We start from the raw sequence: 20,001 nt of genomic DNA on the forward strand, positions 1-20,001 counted from the left end.
TTACACCTAAGAAAAGTTAAGCACTAAGTTCGCGATAGGGCTGCGCGGAGCTTTTAGTAACCCGATCTGTTGGCGGACGCGTCGACTAATGTAAGGTTAGGCAAAGGTGAGCGGCGCGGCGGTTTGGTTGCTAATGGGGCCAACTGACTATCAGTCCGCCGGAGGACATCGGCCTGTCAGTTATTCGGAATTGTGACGTCACTGATGCCGGTCATCTTCCGGTACGCGGACGCCACTCCAGAACCTTCCGGCACCACCGGCCATCAGTTCTGCGAGCAATGTGCCCCGCCCACTGCCACTTAAGGTTAGAAGTAAGACCCGAACAGTCCGTGCTAACAAAAGTGTTTTACAAAGTGTATTGTTGTTACCAAAATAGCAAAAGTGCTGATAGATTGAAAAGTGTGTTAGGTACAAATAAACGATAAATATTAGTGTCTTACAACGAAGTTTCTTTTCTACACCTAAGACCTCAGCCCTCCTGTTACAAATTACTACGAATAGCGCTCTTAAGGGCCCCACTGACTATCAGTCCGCCGGACGATATCGGCCTGTCAGTTAGAACAAAAATTTGACAGTTCCGAACAACTGACAGGCCGTTATCGTCCGGCGGACTGATAGTCAGTGGGCCCCTTTAAGGAAGCCGAGCGCTAACATATATGTGCGGACCACGCCTGGACCCACTGATATACGCGTCTTCGATATATTATAATTTAAATAACAGATTAATGTACCTGTACCTCTAAATAAATTACTTTTTTATTTCAAAAATGGTCTTTTAAACTATTTTTCATACATTTATTTTTTTTGGGTATACGCGGAATCGTAAGTGCCCGTCAAAAAAATAATAGGAAAAGGAAAGGTCTTTCGCAGACATCAAGTTAAGTTGTGACCTTTATATAATGAATTCCAATGTTTCAGCCTGCTTTTGGGGAAATATATCAACTCTGTGGAATCTTAGGCCCATGGAAATTTAGACTTTGCTGTGTACAGAATAGGGTAGGAAATTGAGGGATTTTAGTAAATTAAGGACGGTCTCAGTGGACAGTGTAAAGCCTGTATTAAGTCAGTTGGAAATAATTTGGTCACTGTCTTAATAGCCACTTTATAATATCCGTTTAGGTTGTTAATAATAAGAAATAAATGGATGTAGTTGTGACCGAATTTAGCATAAAATGTATCAAAAGTTACTTCTTACGTTATACTATTTAAGTAAAAATTAAAATAAAAAATCTAGTGACGACTAGATATTTGGACAACTACTACTAGTGTCCATAGGCTATTTTTACTGTTTTCTATCAGACTAACTAGCCGTAAAATTGTTTGCGCACAGTCGGACCAAGCTAACTCTGCATGGACTTAGTAACCAAGCAACAAAACATGGAAATGTCAGCTTGAACGTGAAATTTTGGTAGGTTTAAACATGTAGCATATGCGCAAGAATAAATCGATATATATAATCCAACTAATAAATTTGTATTAATCTCTGCAGCCTCCATTAAATTCCATTAACTGATAAAATTAATACCAATGAGTTTTTCGGAACTTACTTATATTTACCAGTCTCTTTTAGGAGTTTTAGGTGAGGGAAAACATCGTGAGGAAACCGGACTAATCCCAATAAGGCCTAGTTTTCCCTCTGGGTTGGAAGATCAGATGGCAGTCGCTTTCGTAAAAAACTAGAGCCTACACCAATTCTTGGGATTAGTTGCCAAGTGGACCCCAGGCTCCCATGAGCCGCGTCAAAGTGCCGGGACAACGCGAGGAAGAAGAGAACTCGTAAAATTAATCAATTAGCATCACAACGAGACCGATTTATGAAAAATCGATTTGCGCAATGGACAATGGAAAACGGATTTTTATTGCAAATTCAAAAAGCCAGCAAAAGTGCAGGTAAACAATGAAATGGCGGGCCACAAAGCGCAGTATTGATGGTGTTTCATTGAATTGTTGTGGTCTTAATGCACACTAATTTAAATATCGTTTTTTCCTTGTTTTCTTTATTATTGTACTGTTATATAATCTATTTGTATTATCTTTGAATGATCAATAAACTTGCCCCTTTATTTATAAATCAAAAACGTAAAACATGAACTTTTGATATGTATATTATCTCTTTCTAATTCACAAAAATACAAGGAGAAATGTTTGAGCCTAAGCTGCATGTTTTTTCAATGTTTTTTTAATATGTTTCAAATGTATAGTTTAATGGCCACATAAACGTCTGTCAACTCTAACAAGCCGTCGGTAATCATTTGTACAGTCGCCTTCATCGGCTTGTATCGGAGCGGCCAAGGTGGTCACAAATATCTGAACACGCCTCTATTGTCTGGGCGTTAGAGTGCGTGTTCAGATATTGTGAACACCTCGGCCGCTCCGATATATCTGATGGCGACTGTACGTATCTGTAATTTTGACATTTGTTCGAAAGAGACTAAATTTGGCAAGGGTTTGTCAAGTATTATGAATAAAACGGGAAATTACAATTATATTTTTGTGGCATACCTACAAGCTACAAAAAATAACTGTATTTTCCCCTAAATATTTTTAAAGGAGGTTAGGTATTTCAAACTAGACTGGCCTTACCTTCACGTGCACACTTTTTTGCATAAACCATACCATCCAATCCAACCCAAATTGAATCGTGCCGCTGACAGCTTGCATTCATTTCAGTCCAAATAAACGATAGCTTGAAGAGCATAACAATAATATCGGCCGAAACCAAAGGGCCTGACACTCTTTGATAGAGAAAGATAGTCTTATTGCTATTCCTATAAGAGGAAATAGAAAATAGTGCCATGCTTTGTCCTTATCACCGACCGGGTGGCATCATAGGTAGGAGGCGATGGCGAAATACCGAAATTTATAAGAGTGAAAGAGAAAAAATCCTATGCTGCCCAAATTTTATATGAATATTCTTACTCTTACCTTACCCCCGGTCGCTCGGTGGCGCGTCTATAACTACTTGTATATACTATGTCTATGGCCAAAACCAAAGGGATTTTGTTTTGTCGAAAATTTACAATGACACGGCTCCTTTAAAATAATAGACATAGTATAGTAGTTATAGACATGAAACCGAGCGACCAGGGGTAAGAGAAAGACATATTCATGTATTGACAGGTTAATGTATGGCAGCATAATCCTTTTTCTCTTTCACTCTTATAAATTTCGGTATTTCGCCATCGCCTCCTACCTATGCTGCCATAACCCGACCATGAAAAAAAACCCGGTCGCCGATAAGGACAAAGCATGGCACTATTTTCTCTCACTCTTATAGGAATCGCAATAAGACTATCTTTCTCTATCAAAGAGTGTCAGGCCCTTGTTTAAAATAGATACAATAATAATACTAAGGACCTTTGTTAAGTAAAGTTTTTGTAATGAGTGTAATGACAGTTAGTTATAAAATATTTTCAACGAAGCAAAACTTCATATTTGTATATATTTTGTGTCTATGTTGATTTTCTTAAAAACCGATGAATCAATTCGTTAAAAATATAAGGTCCACCGATGGACAATTAAGAGTACGTTTGTACTTACGACCTCCTTTGGTGTTAATTTACAAAATCAAAATCGTTTATTTGTATTTCAACAAACAAGGAAGAATCATCAAAATATTAATTAATATTAGATAAATAATAAATATTTCTTTATTGTTTATCTATGTATAAACATTGAAAACCATAAAGTCGAAGTAACCTCCATCTATTGTTTTTTTTTGTGTCGTTCGGCTGTGGAATGCTCTCCCTCTGCCTATCAGACAAGCTCAGAGCAAGCTTACATTCAAAAGCAAGTTGCGTAAGCATTTATTTGAGAACATTCGCGACTAAATGTCTACGTGATGTCTCACACTAGGTACATAATTATTAAATATATGTATGTTTATTTATATATATATTAAATTTGTATATATGTAGGTATATTATTATTTTCTTTATGGATATTTGTGTAAATATAGTATCATAGTAGTCTGACTTGGATCTTTTTCATATTTACTCTTTACAATCCTGCACCAAACTAACTGTCTCTGTTTAGCCCAATGGTTGACTGGTAGAGAATGCCTCAAGGCGTTAAGTCCGCCATTTGTACTCTTCTTGTGTAAATTTGTGCAATAAAGTTTAAATAAAATAAATAAATAAAAAAGCCAATAATTGGCCCAGCTTTGTCGGAGCCGCAGACCAACTATTTCATCAAAAACCTTTGAACTCGGTGTCCTGTCCCTGTCATTTATTTGCATTTCATTCTTATTAAGGTTTCAGGTTGCTTGTTGGTTGAGTGGCATATCCAATTAAACAAAGACAAATCTCAAACGTTTGTTAGTCCATATTTATGCCGCTAACTTTAGGTTTGAAAAACATGAAAGCAATTTTACATTTCGTTATTTCATATATTTTCTTTTTCTTGTTTTTAGCAAATTTAACATGGTGATTTTTATCATATCGTGGCGGTTTCGTTGTAAAATTAAAATGTTTGGACACTTTTAGTACTTTCTCAAACTATGTTACAGTTTTTCCTTCTTCCTTTAATTTAAAAATGTTTAATAATTTATTTTCTCCGCGTCAATTTAGAATTACACTACAAATCATGTACACTGGATTGAGCCATGGCAAGGAGTTTATAAAACATAACAATCTTACATGCATATGCCACTTTTATAACCCACAGTAATTTCCCAACAGCTTTAACCAAGCCCCAAAGGAGGCAGCGTAATTGGCACACTTCAGACGCACCGAGCTAAACGGCCGGCTTGACCTACCTACTGAGAATGTTCAGCATCAAAAAATCTTGTATAATTTAATAGTCATCAATGTACGTACCTATAGTTAGGACGTAAATAGGCACTGACATATATGTATAGACAAGCTGTCGACCGTTTCCGTGTCCGCCATTTTTTTGCGTTTGACGTCTGTCACTAAGATCAAAGAGGATATAATAGGATAGAGCGGTACTGTCATAGTAAATTTTGTAACCACAGTAAATTCACTGCCATCTATCGACATTCGACACACTTTAAAACTGAAAATGAATATTTTAAAACTACGATAAAATGTATTTAAATATGGATAAATGATTTTTCAACACACTTGCTCAAAACGACGTTTTTATTCCACCGATTTTTGGCTCATAATCCTAGATATTAAACACGCGTGCTCTTTCAGTGTATTATTCCACTCGTGCTTTTTCATTATATTATCCGACTGAGTTAAGAAGCTAACTGATTGCTAGTAATATGTATGGAAAGGGAGCCTTCTTTAATTGGTCGGACTGGCGGGCACGGGCGCGCCCGACCGCCTGCGAGCGAGGGCCGGCCGGCAGTACGAGTATGACAGATGAAACACACAATACTAACTGTTTTAAAATTTGATTAATATGAAAGTGTCTTTTTTTTTCTCGCAAGTGTGTTGAAAAACGTCGTATGAAACGCGTGTGCATTGGTCATTACACACATCGGCTTTCTTATTGCGCGCTCGCTTACAGCTCGTGCGCACAATATCGCCTCGTGTGTAATGACCAACTTAGCACACTTGTATCAAAATGTACTATTTTTATTTGCATTAATTATTTTTATATGATTTTGACCCATGTTCTTTCACTGATATGCGTTAAAATTGTTAAATAACAAACGAAACCGTCATCGCCCTCTATACGAGAGTAGGCCAAAGGTAGTGGCGCCATCTGATCGAGAATAAAATTTTCGTGATTTTCGAGGCACGTTTTTTCCTTAGACTGTATCCATCTATTACGGAGTTATATCTATCTTTGCTAAGCTAAAGAATAAGCGCAGCTAGTCAGTAGCAATGAAGTGCATGCACTTCATTGAGGTGCGGAAACATTTTCTTCGAGAGGCCGCCTCTAATGTATACATATTACCTCAATGTAAATAGGTACCTACAGGTGTTATAAAAAACCGGCCAAGTGCGAGTCGGACTCGCGCACCGAGGGTTCCGTACTTTTTAGTATTTGTTGTTATAGCGGCAACAAAAATACATCATCTGTGAAAATTTCAACTGTCTAGCTATCACGGCTGATGAGATACAGCCTGGTGACAGACAGACAGACGGACAGCGGAGTCTTAGTAATAGGGTCCCGTTTTTACCCTTTGGGTACGGAACCCTAAAAACTAGCCAAGTGCGAGTCGGACTCGCGCACCGAGGGTTCCGTACTTTTTAGTATTTGTTGTTATAGCGGCAACAAAAATACATCATCTGTGAAAATTTCAACTGTCTAGCTATCACGGCTGATGAGATACAGCCTGGTGACAGACAGACAGACAGACAGACGGACAGCGGAGTCTTAGTAATAGGGTCCCGTTTTTACCCTTTGGGTACGGAACCCTAAAAACTAGCCAAGTGCGAGTCGGACTCGCGCACCGAGGGTTCCGTACTTTTTAGTATTTGTTGTTATAGCGGCAACAAAAATACATCATCTGTGAAAATTTCAACTGTCTAGCTATCACGGCTGATGAGATACAGCCTGGTGACAGACAGACAGACAGACGGACAGACGGACAGCGGAGTCTTAGTAATAGGGTCCCGTTTTTACCCTTTGGGTACGGAACCCTAAAAACTAGCCAAGTGCGAGTCGGACTCGCGCACCGAGGGTTCCGTACTTTTTAGTATTTGTTAGCGACAACAAAAATACATCATCTGTGAAAATTTCAAATGTCTATCTATTATTACGATTCATGAGATACAGCCTGGTGACAGACAGACGGACAGCGGAGTCTTAGTAATAGGGTCCCGTTTTTACCCTTTGGGTACGGAACCCTAACTAGATGATAAACACGTATTTCCATATTCATAATGTTCAATGCTCATCATACAAAACAAATGTGTTATTTCCATTACTGATATCGGGTTACATTGGAAAAAGCCTCCTACATCTTTACCTCTATCTCATACGCTTTCGTTTGTTTGCTAAAAATAATATCAGTATCAGGATATTACTCTCCATATTTTTCGTGTAGGTATTGATTTGAATTTTTCATATTATCTGTACAAGAGTTCCACATGTAATATGTATATACGCGGCTACGCGCCTCGCGGGTCGAAGCCGGATTCGAACCGACGTCTTCAGCTTTCGTGGCTCACGTCATAACCTCTAGGCAACCCGGTCAAGTCGGCACCCGTTCCAATTTCTTAACCGAACTCACCGAAAATACCTAACTGTCGGGAATATACTTAATAAACTAGTAATAAACACATTTAGTCTTTCGGCGCGATTCGTGAAATGAATTAGTCACTAGATATGAAATAGTAAAGATATGTGACGTCCTACGGGTAGGTTGGCGCTTACGCTATTATTAACGCCGCTCCAATTAATATTGTAAGCGCCAGCCGCCATAAGGTACCTTTACCTACCCGTGGGACGTCACATCTTTACTATTTCATATCTAGTGAATCTCTAATTCATTTCCCGAATCACGCCGTTGCCTCTATGAGTCGAAACGACCAACCTAATAATGTTATTTGTGTTCCAATTCAACTTAAATGTAACAAGTTAGATTCGCTTATCTTTATCTCGCTCATCGATAAGTTGGATGTTTAGTTATATACGCGCCTAGAATTAGGGACTAAAGACACAGGGCGGACACGCTATACATCAAAAATCACTTGCGTTTCTATGTGTGAACGGCACGTCTGTACACGCGCCATGCGTCCTAGTGTGAGTAAGTTGCTTAAAAATAGTACTGAGCGGCCGGCAAACGGCCGTCAATCTGCTGTCGCGGGGCGAGGTAATTCGAATCGGGGCGGGGCGGTGCGTGGCCGTTCTGTATGATAATACTATTACTTATTCTGTGCTAAAGACTAACAATAAATAAATAACTTCGTCTGTATATTACTATGCTAGTAAGTATTAATAAAAACGTTTTATTCGAATGTCGTCTATATACAGCATTGCCTCAATGATCGCAACGAGCAGCCTACATGTTAATACGGACGCCCGCTGGGCCGCGCCTCGTACCGACTCGTTTATTGCATTTAAGTACTTTATCAATATTGTTGCCTTATTTCTATTACTTCTCTGTTTATGGGCTACTATCTTTTGCCCGCGACTTCGTCTGCGTGGAGTTAGTAATTTGAGTAGCTTATTTTTTATCCAATCTGCTTTTTATCGATTTCCTATACAAACTTCCACCCCCCTTTTCATCCCCTTAAAGGATGATTTCTGAGATAAAAACTACCCTATATCCTTCCCCGGGACTCAAACTATGTATCTCTATACCAAATTTCAACTAAATCGGTTCAGCGGTTTAAGCGTGAAGAGGTAACAGACAGACAGACACACTTTCGCATTTATAATATTAAGTAGTATCATAGAGTAACTTATACTAGAGCGGTACTGTCATAGTAAATTTTGTAACCCCAGTAAATTCACTACCATCTGTCGACATACTTTAAAACTAAAAATTAAGATTTATAAAAATACGATAGAATGTATTTAAGTATAGATAAATGATTTTTTTTATTTGCATTAATTATTTTTATGATTTTGACCCATGTTCTTTCACTGATATGCGTTAAAATTGTTAAATAACAAACGAAACCGTCAACGCCATCTATACGACTGTAGGCCAAAACTAGTAGCGCCCTCTGAACGAGAATCAAATTTTCTTGATTTTCGAGGCACGTTTTTTCCTTAGACTGTATCCATCTATTACGGAGTTATATCTATCTTTGGTAGTATGGATAGATAAATTTGACGTCCCGATTCTAACTAAGATACGTCAAATATTACGTCTAGATACGATATGGATTAGATAAGTCAGTGTAAGTGACGTTTTTGTTTGAAGAAACGTCACTTTTGGCACTGACGTCTGATCCATATCGTATCTAGACGTAATATTTGATGTATCTTGAAGTTCAAATCGAGCAGTGTATATGTAGATGAACCATAAAAGAAGCTGACAAGAACGTAGCGACGTATTTACTGAATGTGATCCTTTTCAGAATCCTTTCTTACGTAGTAAACTGCGGTTATTCGTAATTTGCATCTCGGACAATCAAAGCATATTTTTAGTGAGAACAAAAAGCTGAAAACTCATTGTAACACTAATTTTCTGACACTCTAACTAAGAACAAATTAATAACTTTCTTATGAAAATATTTATATCGTTTCGTTCGTTATTTCTTTTTATTTCGTTTATACGTTTCTGACAGTTTACAATAATCAAAATTAAGTGTAACGTTAAAATATCTACATACGTATAAAAAAAAATTACCAAACAATAACTGAATTTATCTGATCTTAAATTAGTGCGTATAAAAAGCAGCACAGCAGTGAAAAAAATCGGTAATACAGTGTAAAAAGCATCACAGCCGTGTAAAAATGTATACAAAAGTGTAAGAAGCAGCGCAACAGTGCAAAAAGCAGTGCGACAGCAAAAAACAGTGGCGTAGCGGACATGTGCGCTTGCGATGCGGCGCGGCGGCGCGTGCGCGTGGCTCGGCGCGCCGTGCGGCAAGAACGGGACGGTGTGCGCGTGCCGTGTTCACACCGCCTTATTGCAGGTAATGTAAAAAGTCTTCACAAATTGCGTTACGTAATATTTGAACGCCCCCTAACTATAGAAAAAAAAACAGCTTAATCATAAAAGGGCATTTTTTCTTTCCTTATCCTGCTTCGGCCTTTGCTATCAAATCAAAGCGTTTATCTTTTCATTATCTTTATTCGTTTCCATTTCATTAATTCCAACACTTATTCTTACAACTGCTATATCAAAAAAACATCGAGAGAGGAATGATTAAATCAAAGAGCCAAGTTACATTTTTCGCGTCCGCCATCTTGAAAAAACTTTTATGAATGGCAACACCGGTAACTCAAAACAAAAGTATACAGTGGGCATTAGTTAGGTAGGAAGTTTCCAGTATCCATTCGAGCTGAAAAAGGAAAGGGCGAGGAAAAGTATTCGTTTACACGTTGTATAAAAAGTTTGATGTTGACGTGACATGACGTGACTGTGTGTTACTATTTCCTAATGGAAAATATTAACCTTTTAGTAGAAATATAGTCTGTCAATCAACTTTGTCCGTAGAAAAAGGCGCGAAATTAAATTTTTGTATTGGCCGACAAGTTGCCGATTTCTTCCTACTGACGGAAATAGCTTGACAGACTATAGTTTTTTGCCCTTCCTAATTTAATTTACTGCTCAAAGGAAAATAAAACCACGTACATACCGATCAAAATCATAAACTTTTGCTTTACCGTAGTCGGGTAAAAAATAATTGCAAAAACTAACTTTTAATTTTTTTAATAAGTATATAGTGTTTTAAAATGTTAAAAATACACATTTTATTAACTGTGCATAGACTGAACAAAATCATTTTGTTATTTTTTTTGTGTAATTTTGTTATCTTCTTTTAGAATCAATAAAAAAAAATTCTTACAGTAAAGTAGAATATACGAGCCACAATGAGTCGCGTAAACGAATCACATATAAAATATGATGGATAAATAAACAAAAATATTTGTCTTAATATCTAGGCAATAATAAGGGTGTGTATTTCTTTGGCGCTTTGTTTGTGGCGATATTTTAGACCTTGACTATATAAGAATAAGTATAAGTATTCCTGTTATATAAATATTAGAAATATAAAAATTAAGAGTATCGTGCGCTCGCTTATTCTAAAGCTCATCATATAAAAATAATGAAACAGCAAATCGACTGTTATTGTTTCGTCCGTATATTTTCAGTTTCTCTTATATTTTCAGTCTCTATCTTTATATTTTTAGTCTCGATCGGAAATTGATTTCGCCATATCCCGCCCGCTCGTAGCGACCAATTAAAATCCGGGTTTTAAAATATTGTTTCAAGGGCTGCGGCTTAAACGGTTTTCTCTGGACGTTGGGAAAACTACCAAATTAAACTACATGCAATCCTACTGACATTCAAAACTTATCATAATTGTGGTATTTTCTATAAAAAGGGACCTTATTGTCGATGGCGCTTACGCAATTATAAACGATGCTACGATATAAATACAATGCCGCGCGACGCTGTGCGGCGTAAGCGCCATCGACATTAAGGTCCCTTTTCATAGAAAATGCCCCAATTACGCCAATCATTGTATGTATAATACAACCGTTAGCGAGATGCCCCGAGAATAGTATCAAATTAAAATCAAATCTGAAAATTTGTGATGCCATTATGCCACACTTGAAACAAAATGTTATTATGTGATATGCGGTTTAGCAATTAATCTACACGGTCTTGTGATGGTTTAGGATTTCATGGATGGTTACCAAATACCTATTCATTAGTTGTATTTGATTATACCTAATACTAACGGAGTCGTATATGTTCTACTTGTACAGTCGCCGTCAGATATATCGGAGCGGCCGAGGTGCTCAAAAATATCTGAAATCGCATTTATTGCCTTGACAATAGAGGCGTGTTCAGATATTTGTGAGCACCTAGGCCGCTCCGATATATCTGACGGCGACTGTGCGTACAAATAATCATGACGATCAACAGCAACAACTTTCAAAGCTCGACCTAAGCAATAGTGACCGGAATCCTTGTATCATCGACCCCAGCATTAACTCACAATTCATAAACCTTAATACAAAGACATAAGGTCGACGTAAGATCAGTTAACTGTGTTGTTGGTACATCGGTTTGAATGCGGTCAGTGGGGTGTCGCTAATGAAATTCCACTCGAGTCTTTACTAAACTCTAAGGGTGTTCGAGGTTATTTCATTCATTAACCGACTTCGGAAAGATATATCCCCTGTCCTTATACTGACCGGGATATGGACCGTGATTACCTTTTGTATTGTTGTTTTGTTTTGTGTTTGTTGTTTTGTGTTGTCGGTCCATATCCCGGTCAATATAAGTCTAGTGAAACTAACCGTGAATCATTCAAAACTGTATACCCCCTGTATTAATAGATGTGGAGGGTTGCAAGAGGAATGACAAACCAAGTAAAAGATGGACTGTGTGAAAGATGATATGAAATGAAATGACGTGGATGAGATGGCTGGCGACAGAAAAGTATGGAAGAAAATTGCCGCGCCGACCCCAAGGGAATGGGACAAGAGCAAGCGAAGGATGAAAAAGATATTATATTATGTTTCCTGATTTCAAGAAGACAACTTAAAAATGATGTTTGAAAGGGTACATTTCTCTTGTCATGTTCGATAAATCTAGAGAACTGTAATGTAATTGTAACCTATAAGGCTATAAATTCGAAGCTGGATCCTCATAGTTTCAAGTAGCAAACAACGACCGATCATGACGACCGGTCTGGCCTAGTGGGTAGTGACCCTGCCTGTGAAGCCGATGGTCCTGGGTTCGAATCCCGGTAAGGGCATTTATTTGTGTGATGAGATGAGCACAGATATTTGTTCCTGAGTCATGGGTGTTTTCTATGTATTTAAGTATTTATATATTATATATATCATTGTCTGAGTACCCATAACACTAGCCTCCTTGGGCTTACCGTGGGACTTAGTCAATCTGTCTAAGAATGTCCTATATTTATTTATTTATTTATTATTTAAACAACGCTATGATTCCTTCGAGTCTAAAACAAAACCCGAACTATCAATTCGATAGTCTATCACTACCGCTTGTTACCGCGCCGCGGGAGACCAGTGGCTGATGACACCCCCCTTCGGGGGTGGGCTGACACGCCCAAGGGTTACCAGTTAGCACAAGAATTTGGTAAATAATTTCCTATTCCTCACACTCGTTGTTTAGAATAGAATAGAATAGAATAGTTTTCATTCGTAAACACAGAGACAATAGACATACATTAAAAGAACGTGGTGAAAATAAAGTGTCACAAAATGGCCGCATCTCAGCATGCTGCTGGCGACTTCCAGCGCTGATCTTCCGATAAGACCATCATCGGTTGACACCAGTCTCAGTGAATTTCGCTCGCATTCGCATATTCCTGCTGTGCATATATTTTTGAAATTTGAATACGACTTGGTATTTTTTTGCCATTATGGGACACTATTCCATAAATTATATAGGTAACATTGTGTAAGCCCTCTTTGTATCTTTCAATCGCAAAGCGCATTGCCTGCCAACCCTACCCTAACTAGGAGCCCCGTGGCCAGTGAGCAGCCGGTCTAAATTAGGCCGCTGGTTTATTCTACGATAATCTAGTTGCCATTAGTTGGGTCACGAAGTTGTTATCACTTATCACTTTATCAGCGACGATCATATTTATATTTATAGCCTATTTGTACCATTCTCAATCAAAAGGGTAGTTATTGTCGGTTGTCAATAAGGCGCTATTTCCATATAGCTTTAATTTGAAATCAACCTTATCGACAAGCGACAATGTGGTACCTTTTGATTGAAAACGTCACATTTTATGTTACATATCATTAATAAGTAGGATAAATATTATGGGATATCATTGTTACATTGTTAGTGATCAACTTCGCAGGCTTCGTCAACTGGACACAAACAGAAATCAGCTGCCTTCGGTATTATTCATTATTAGGTACTAATATTTGTCATAACTTTTTACTGATTCTCAATAATTATGTAGCCACATGAATTCACATTGGCCTTCAATTCGTACATGAGTTATACCTGAAAAACGTATCGCTGACTTCTTGTACATACATCGAATTGAAGGAAGATAACCCACAAAAATTGTGTATTGATTTAAACATTGATGCATAATATGAATATAATATGTATACTTACATAATTCCCATCTCATAATTTTGGAGGATATTTCAATTAATATTTTTAAAACAACCGGTTAATTTCTATGAGAATTGAATAATAAGTTACTTATTTTAATTGCGTTTCCTCGAGTGTAAAGAGTTTATTTAAAGCCTGCTTAAACTCACGTCATAATCCATTCGCTTATATTTGCCTGTTTCGAAACCTATTTATTTCATAAATCCCCTGATAGAATCGTAGGTGGACCCGCTCGGACCCGACAAAGGACCAATAAATTACTCCAAAGATGAATTTCCTATTTAAACGCAAATTTCCGCAGACATTTACGAAATTTAATAATAATGACGTCATAAAGATTCATTTCAGTCTCAACATTAGCTTGACATTCTTTTGTATGTACTTTCTACTGTCATAATTCATAATTCTTTATTGCAACCATGGTACAGTATAGATGTAAATTATAATATACAATGTCTCACATGGACCCTGTAAGGGCACAGCATATCAATAGCTTACTCATAACATTTTATTATTATATTTTTTATTGTATTGTATGTAGCAAATTATTAATTTATCTAAAAAAATATCAGGTCATAAAACAATTATTCTAATTACACATGAAATCATTAATAAATGTATTATAATAAATAAATTATTGTGCAATATTCATATTATAAAATTGTCTTTCCTTGTGTAAGCGCTCTATTTTGTATATTTGTCTGTATTTGTTGTCTAGACTGCTCACCGTTATTAGTCCAATAATTACGTCATGAATCTAATACAAAGATAATTTAAATATATGTGTATAGTTAACCGTGTATCTAAAAAATCATCAGCCATCTGTTAACTGGTAGGGAATGCCTTTTGGCATTAAATGCGTTTTTTGTCCGACAGCCTTTTCTTTTGTGCAATAAAGATTTAAAAAAATATTATTTAATATAAAAAAATAAACGCAATTTTTTAACTTTATGTTCTCTATACCTACATGTATCGAGCGAAGCGACGAAACTCAGATATCCAACCGTATCGAAGTCTTATCGAAGTTATCGAAGAACAGTTACATTTTAATATTATATTCATTTTTCCAATATTCTAATTTAGCACGCGTAATAATACTCCCAAAAATATCAAGATGTGCTTCAAATAAAAATACGCGTGTGATACTCCAAAATCCCAGATCAATTCCCAAATAACGCAAAAGTACGAACAACACGACAATCTCCTTCCTTTGAAGAGTAAATCAAAGAGGCTTTTATTCTAAAGGTCTTGCCTTTTGAGCCCTAAAGGAAAAAAAGGAAGGAAAAAGGGAGGAAGGAAAGGAAGGCAATATCCATAATCGAGAGCCAGAGTATTAAATGGACCCGTACATAAATGTGGAAGGGTTAAGGTACCATTCGGATTCAGCCCACGCCAGCGTTCCTGCTGCAGTATGCGGCATAGAATTGAGGCGCTACATTACGGTCAAATGTCAAGATCAATGTTTATGCCCGGATTTCTGACATTTGCGGCAGCAATGCCGCGCCGCAGCACTTAAGCAGTACCGAAAAATGTGCCTACTTTGCTCCCTAATGGGTAATATGTACACAACCTCATTTAAGTATTAAAACATGATAACAGTGATGTTTTACTTTAAATCGGCATACTTAATAAAATTTGTCGTAACTCACAAGAATGTATAAATAAAATTTAAACTTCTTTCTTTGGAAGATGGATCGTATTCGTCCAATTGTTAGAAGGGGATACAAAATTGTCTTTTTTCCTTCTAGGTAAACAAACTTGGCTAATCATTCATGTAGTTGTGTAAAGTTTCCAAATAACGACACGACTGTTCCTGTTGAATCTTCGAAGTAATAAATTACCTATAAGATAACAGAATTCTTTATCTTTCTAAGCAGAGTATAAATGAGTCTGCAAATATTACGTCATATTACAAATTTTAAACAAAGGAACTTCTATCCATACATATAACAGGAGCTATGTTTTATAGGTAAAAACCTATAAAACATTACATCTTTCAGAAGCAATATTTCATTAAAAAACCTCAAAGCACAATTAATTCCACAAGAAAGTTAAAGACGCCTCTGCACCTTTGTCCATAACAAGATCGTATCTTACACGAATATACATTCGAAAGTCAACTCTAACTCTTACTACTTAAGTTCAAACTTGAACAAAGCCGGTTTTTTACGAGACTGTTATTCCTTTCTTCTTCCAGATTTCCCGCGAGCCTCAAATCCCCGCTTTTCAATTGTTTATAGTAGTTTCCAATCATGTTTTGAAAACTCAATAGCGTTCGTTTGCCTCTTTTATTGATGTTGTACAATCAGTATTTTCTCGGCGTGTTCCAAACAACTGTACCTAATGTCTAATGGAGGATAACAGAATTGCTCTGGATGCAATTCAGAATTCATTGAAACTTTTCGTGTTGGTGTCGCGTTTACTTTGAAGAAAAGAAAATACGTGCAATCATTATTCTTAGAGGCGTTATATTGTTTAGTATAATCTTACCTCAAACAATACAACGCCCTTACCGTACCGTAATATATACATATTTTAGATTTTTTTCTAATAAAATACCTTTTTCACTCCTCATGCTCGCAAAGTTCTACTTTAAGTCGTGCGTAGACGACATAAAGTTGCTTGTTATGTTCTAGAGCATAAAGTAAAATAATCTATTACATGGCAATTAAGTCCAAAATCTGCCATACAAACTGCCAGCCCTGCCGGCGCGCTCCCTAAGTCCCGACCGGCGTGCCCCGCGCCCCCGACCGGCCCGAGTACAATTTTCTTGTATTGAATAAATACGGTAAAATAACCTACAATATTGTATATTTTTGTATATTTTACTCACAATCGAAGTGAAAAGTAGTGTATATAACTCAGGCATAAATGTCCATTTTTATCCTTGACTATATTTGGTAAATTCAATTTATGCCCTTGTTTTACAATCTACTAGTTTGTAGTCTCACCAGGAGCTTCGTTTATTGATAAAACTTTTCGCACTGCCTGGGATTTTGCGTCGTTCCATAGAAAAGGCGTTATTGAACTAATTTTTATCAAGCAGATACGTCTTCGAGCGATAGTACAATTTTTTCCATTTTTTCTTTTATTAATATAAAATAATTGTGGCGTTACTGGTCGGGATGTACTGATCTAAGGTACAAGGTTATGAAGCTCCTATGATTTACCTATTTATAAGTACTGTTTAATCAACATCTTTCGAACCCCTCCACCTCGCATCGTTATCATTGGCGCGGATTTGGTCATACCATCTTTTTAGACTATGACTACATCAACATGGGTATTAATAGTAGATTTCTTTGTTCGCAGGAGTTTGCTACGCTCACGAAAGAGCTCAACCAAGCGCGGGAGCAGCTGTTAGAGCGAGAGGAGGAGATCTCAGAGCTCAAGGCGGAGAGAAACAACACCAGGGTGAGTCCGATTAGTTAATTGTTTCTCCAGTACGGATATTATGGGCGTAATTGTGTACATGAGAGAATGTATGTGTTAGGGCAGTGGCAGATGATAAATCAGCATTAAAACCCTCGCTTTCAGCTCGTTTCATAAACTACACTCGTATTTTAATGCCTTTCATTATGTAGCAGTCACATAAACTACTATTGAAAAATGAAGACGGTATCAGATGTTCTCGCTACTGTTGATTCTGACTACACATCTCTAGATTGGAATGGGAATAACACAAACTCACAATCCGATCCATTCGCGACAAAATATTACCAATCCTATTATATGCTCTTTGATATTACGTAGGTACCTAAGGATGTTGTTGAGCGACTGAATTATTTATTTCCAAAACTGTCCGCAATGTAAATCTGTCTCTTTTCCTTCCATTGGCATTGGCTTTAGAGAAAGTGAGACCCAAAAATTGCAAATTTCTCACTATTGATAATCTATTTTTGAATGACGTCTGGAACTGTAGGCTTTTAACATAGTTAATTATTTAGTCTACTTGGTTTGGTGTAGACTGAACGTAGAATTATTAAACGGAATGTTGACTAAAACGATTGCAGACTATTTTGAATTGAGATGTTATGGAAAACTAAGTATGGTAACTATATTTGCCGATACGACTCTCTGTGCGACGCGACACGGAGATAAAAACACTAAAATACATAATTAACATAAACCTGAAGATAAATAGCCGTTGCATTCGAAATATGTCGCGCTAAATGTTATTTATAATAGTTATGCCATTTTATTTTACATTTTAACTAAAATAATACCCAAAAGTGCCTGCTTATTTATCAAGTAAACCTCTATTTGTCGACTGGGGTGTCTACAAAATAGATTCGCCACTTTCTCAAGCCCTTTAGAGATTTTCACCCATCTTGCATTATTCAAGACGAGTCTAGACTAAGGAGTTTTCTAGATTTACGTTTGCATTATGTAGTGAGGTGTTTCGGGGTTATTCTGATATGTTCTTCTGAAAATGACTTCAATAAAGTCACATTTTTTTAATTATCTTCTTAAAAATAATTGTATATGTACATCTAGATTAATATTTGCTATCACATTGGGCAACTGTTATGCTTATGATAGCTGTATCTCCTTAGATTTCACGAGCCTATAAATTCCGGTCTTTTGATAGGCTTGCGTGGGGATATAGATCCAACACGTAGAGGCCCCTTGGAGAGCTTTAATGTCATGTAGAACGCCTGCTGTGTCATTATTATCTTTACCGCATCTTTAAAACAAAGTTTGGTTTTAAAGATGAAATTCAAAGGTGTATGTGAAGTCCCCAACCCGCATTGGGCCAGCGTGGGGACTATAGCCCAAGCCCTCTTGCGTATGAGAGGAGGCCTGTGCCCAGCAGTGGGACGTATGTAGGAATAGGTCACACACAGACAGACAAGCAGACAGAGTTACTTTCACATTAATAATATTAGCAAAGAGGATATAATAAGATAGAGTGGTACTGTCATAGTAAATGTTGTAACTGCTGTAAATTCACTGCCATCTATCGACATACTTTAAAACTAAAAATGCAGATTTATAAAAATACGTTAAAATGAATTTAAATATGGATAAATGGATTTTTTATTTGCATTAATTATTTTTATATGATTTTGACCCATGTTCTTTCATAATAATAAACAAAACCGTCAAAGCCCTCTATACGAGAGTAGGCCAAAACTAGTGGCGCCCTCTGATCGAGAATCAAATTTTCGTGATTTTTGAGGCACGTTTTTTCCTTAGACTGTATCCATCTATTACGGAGTTATATTATATCTATCTTTGATATGAGGATTTTAAAAATTCCGGGATTACACAACTCTGTGTGTGTTCCGTAACTACGGAATAACCTCAAAGCCCCTTAGTAGGTAAAGATGGATTGGAAGTGTTTCACGCAGGGAATCCATCGTTTATGCATCAGCTTGAAAGTATTCGGTTGTAATAGCTTTATTGATGATTTTGCCCCTTTTCCGAAGATTGATGTTGTCTACTTATCTGACGTAAGTCATTTTCAAATCTCCGGAGTCGAGACGATCGGTATCTTTTGTAAAAGCTTACACCTTTTTTATATCTTCTATTTATTATGTACATAACCCGGTTTGACGAGTGCAATTTTGTTTGACACTTAAAAAGTGCGAGAATAACTTGAACCCTTTTTTTTAACGATGTGCTAATGCTGTTACGTATACCCCCTGTGACCTAGAGAGGCGTTGGGGGTTATGTGGGACTCCCATCTCCCATTCCTTTCTCTTAGCGAGAGGGGGAGAAGTCCTACCCACTAAACCCACATCGGCTTTACCCGTATTGCCGTATGGGAGACGTCATGGGATCGCGAACATTCTGCCATAACGCCCCCGAATAATAACTTGAACCCTACTTTATGTCGATGTCGATAAAATTATGAAGTATGACAGTGACGTTATGTAATTTTTAAATATAATAATAAATTTTCTCAATTCTCTGTTTCAGCTACTACTCGAGCACCTAGAATGCCTAGTGTCTCGTCACGAGCGCTCCTTGCGCATGACCGTAGTCAAGCGGCAGGCGGCGGCCCAATCAGGAGTCTCCTCCGAGGTGGAGGTCCTCAAGGCCCTCAAGAGTCTCTTCGAGCATCACAAGGCGTTGGACGAGAAGGTAAAGTTTACCCAATCTCCCGTTAGATGGCGCTTTACCGCCCGACGCGATTCGTACATCGCGCTGACGATGTGTCGACGCAGTGTTCATAAATAGACGGTGGCCGCCAACACACATCAATCAAGTCTCCAAGGTGGAGGTCCTCAAGACACTCAAGTCTTCTTGCACCACAAGGAATTGGACGAGAAGGTAAACTCGACACTAACACTGTAAAGATAAGGTTTATTAATGCATGACCATAT

The 20,001-nt window shown here is 37.4% G+C and overlaps 2 protein-coding genes across 4 annotated transcripts in view; one reads left to right on the plus strand and one right to left on the minus strand.

The window, feature by feature from the left end:
* Positions 1-20,001, plus strand: part of LOC134744837 (liprin-alpha-1) — a 226,811-nt gene that overhangs the window by 173,588 nt on the left and 33,222 nt on the right. For all 3 annotated transcript variants that reach the window (XM_063678756.1, XM_063678757.1, XM_063678755.1), the window contains exons 2-3: positions 16,982-17,083; positions 19,595-19,759. In XM_063678756.1, coding sequence (XP_063534826.1) covers positions 16,982-17,083; positions 19,595-19,759 — 267 coding nt within the window. The remainder of the gene's footprint in view (positions 1-16,981; positions 17,084-19,594; positions 19,760-20,001) is intronic.
* Positions 1-20,001, minus strand: part of LOC134744847 (regucalcin-like) — a 290,519-nt gene that overhangs the window by 46,848 nt on the left and 223,670 nt on the right. The window lies entirely within an intron of this gene.

Source organism: Cydia strobilella, chromosome 10, assembly GCF_947568885.1.
Source record: "Cydia strobilella chromosome 10, ilCydStro3.1, whole genome shotgun sequence".
In the NCBI taxonomy this organism is placed as follows: Eukaryota; Metazoa; Arthropoda; class Insecta; order Lepidoptera; family Tortricidae; genus Cydia; species Cydia strobilella.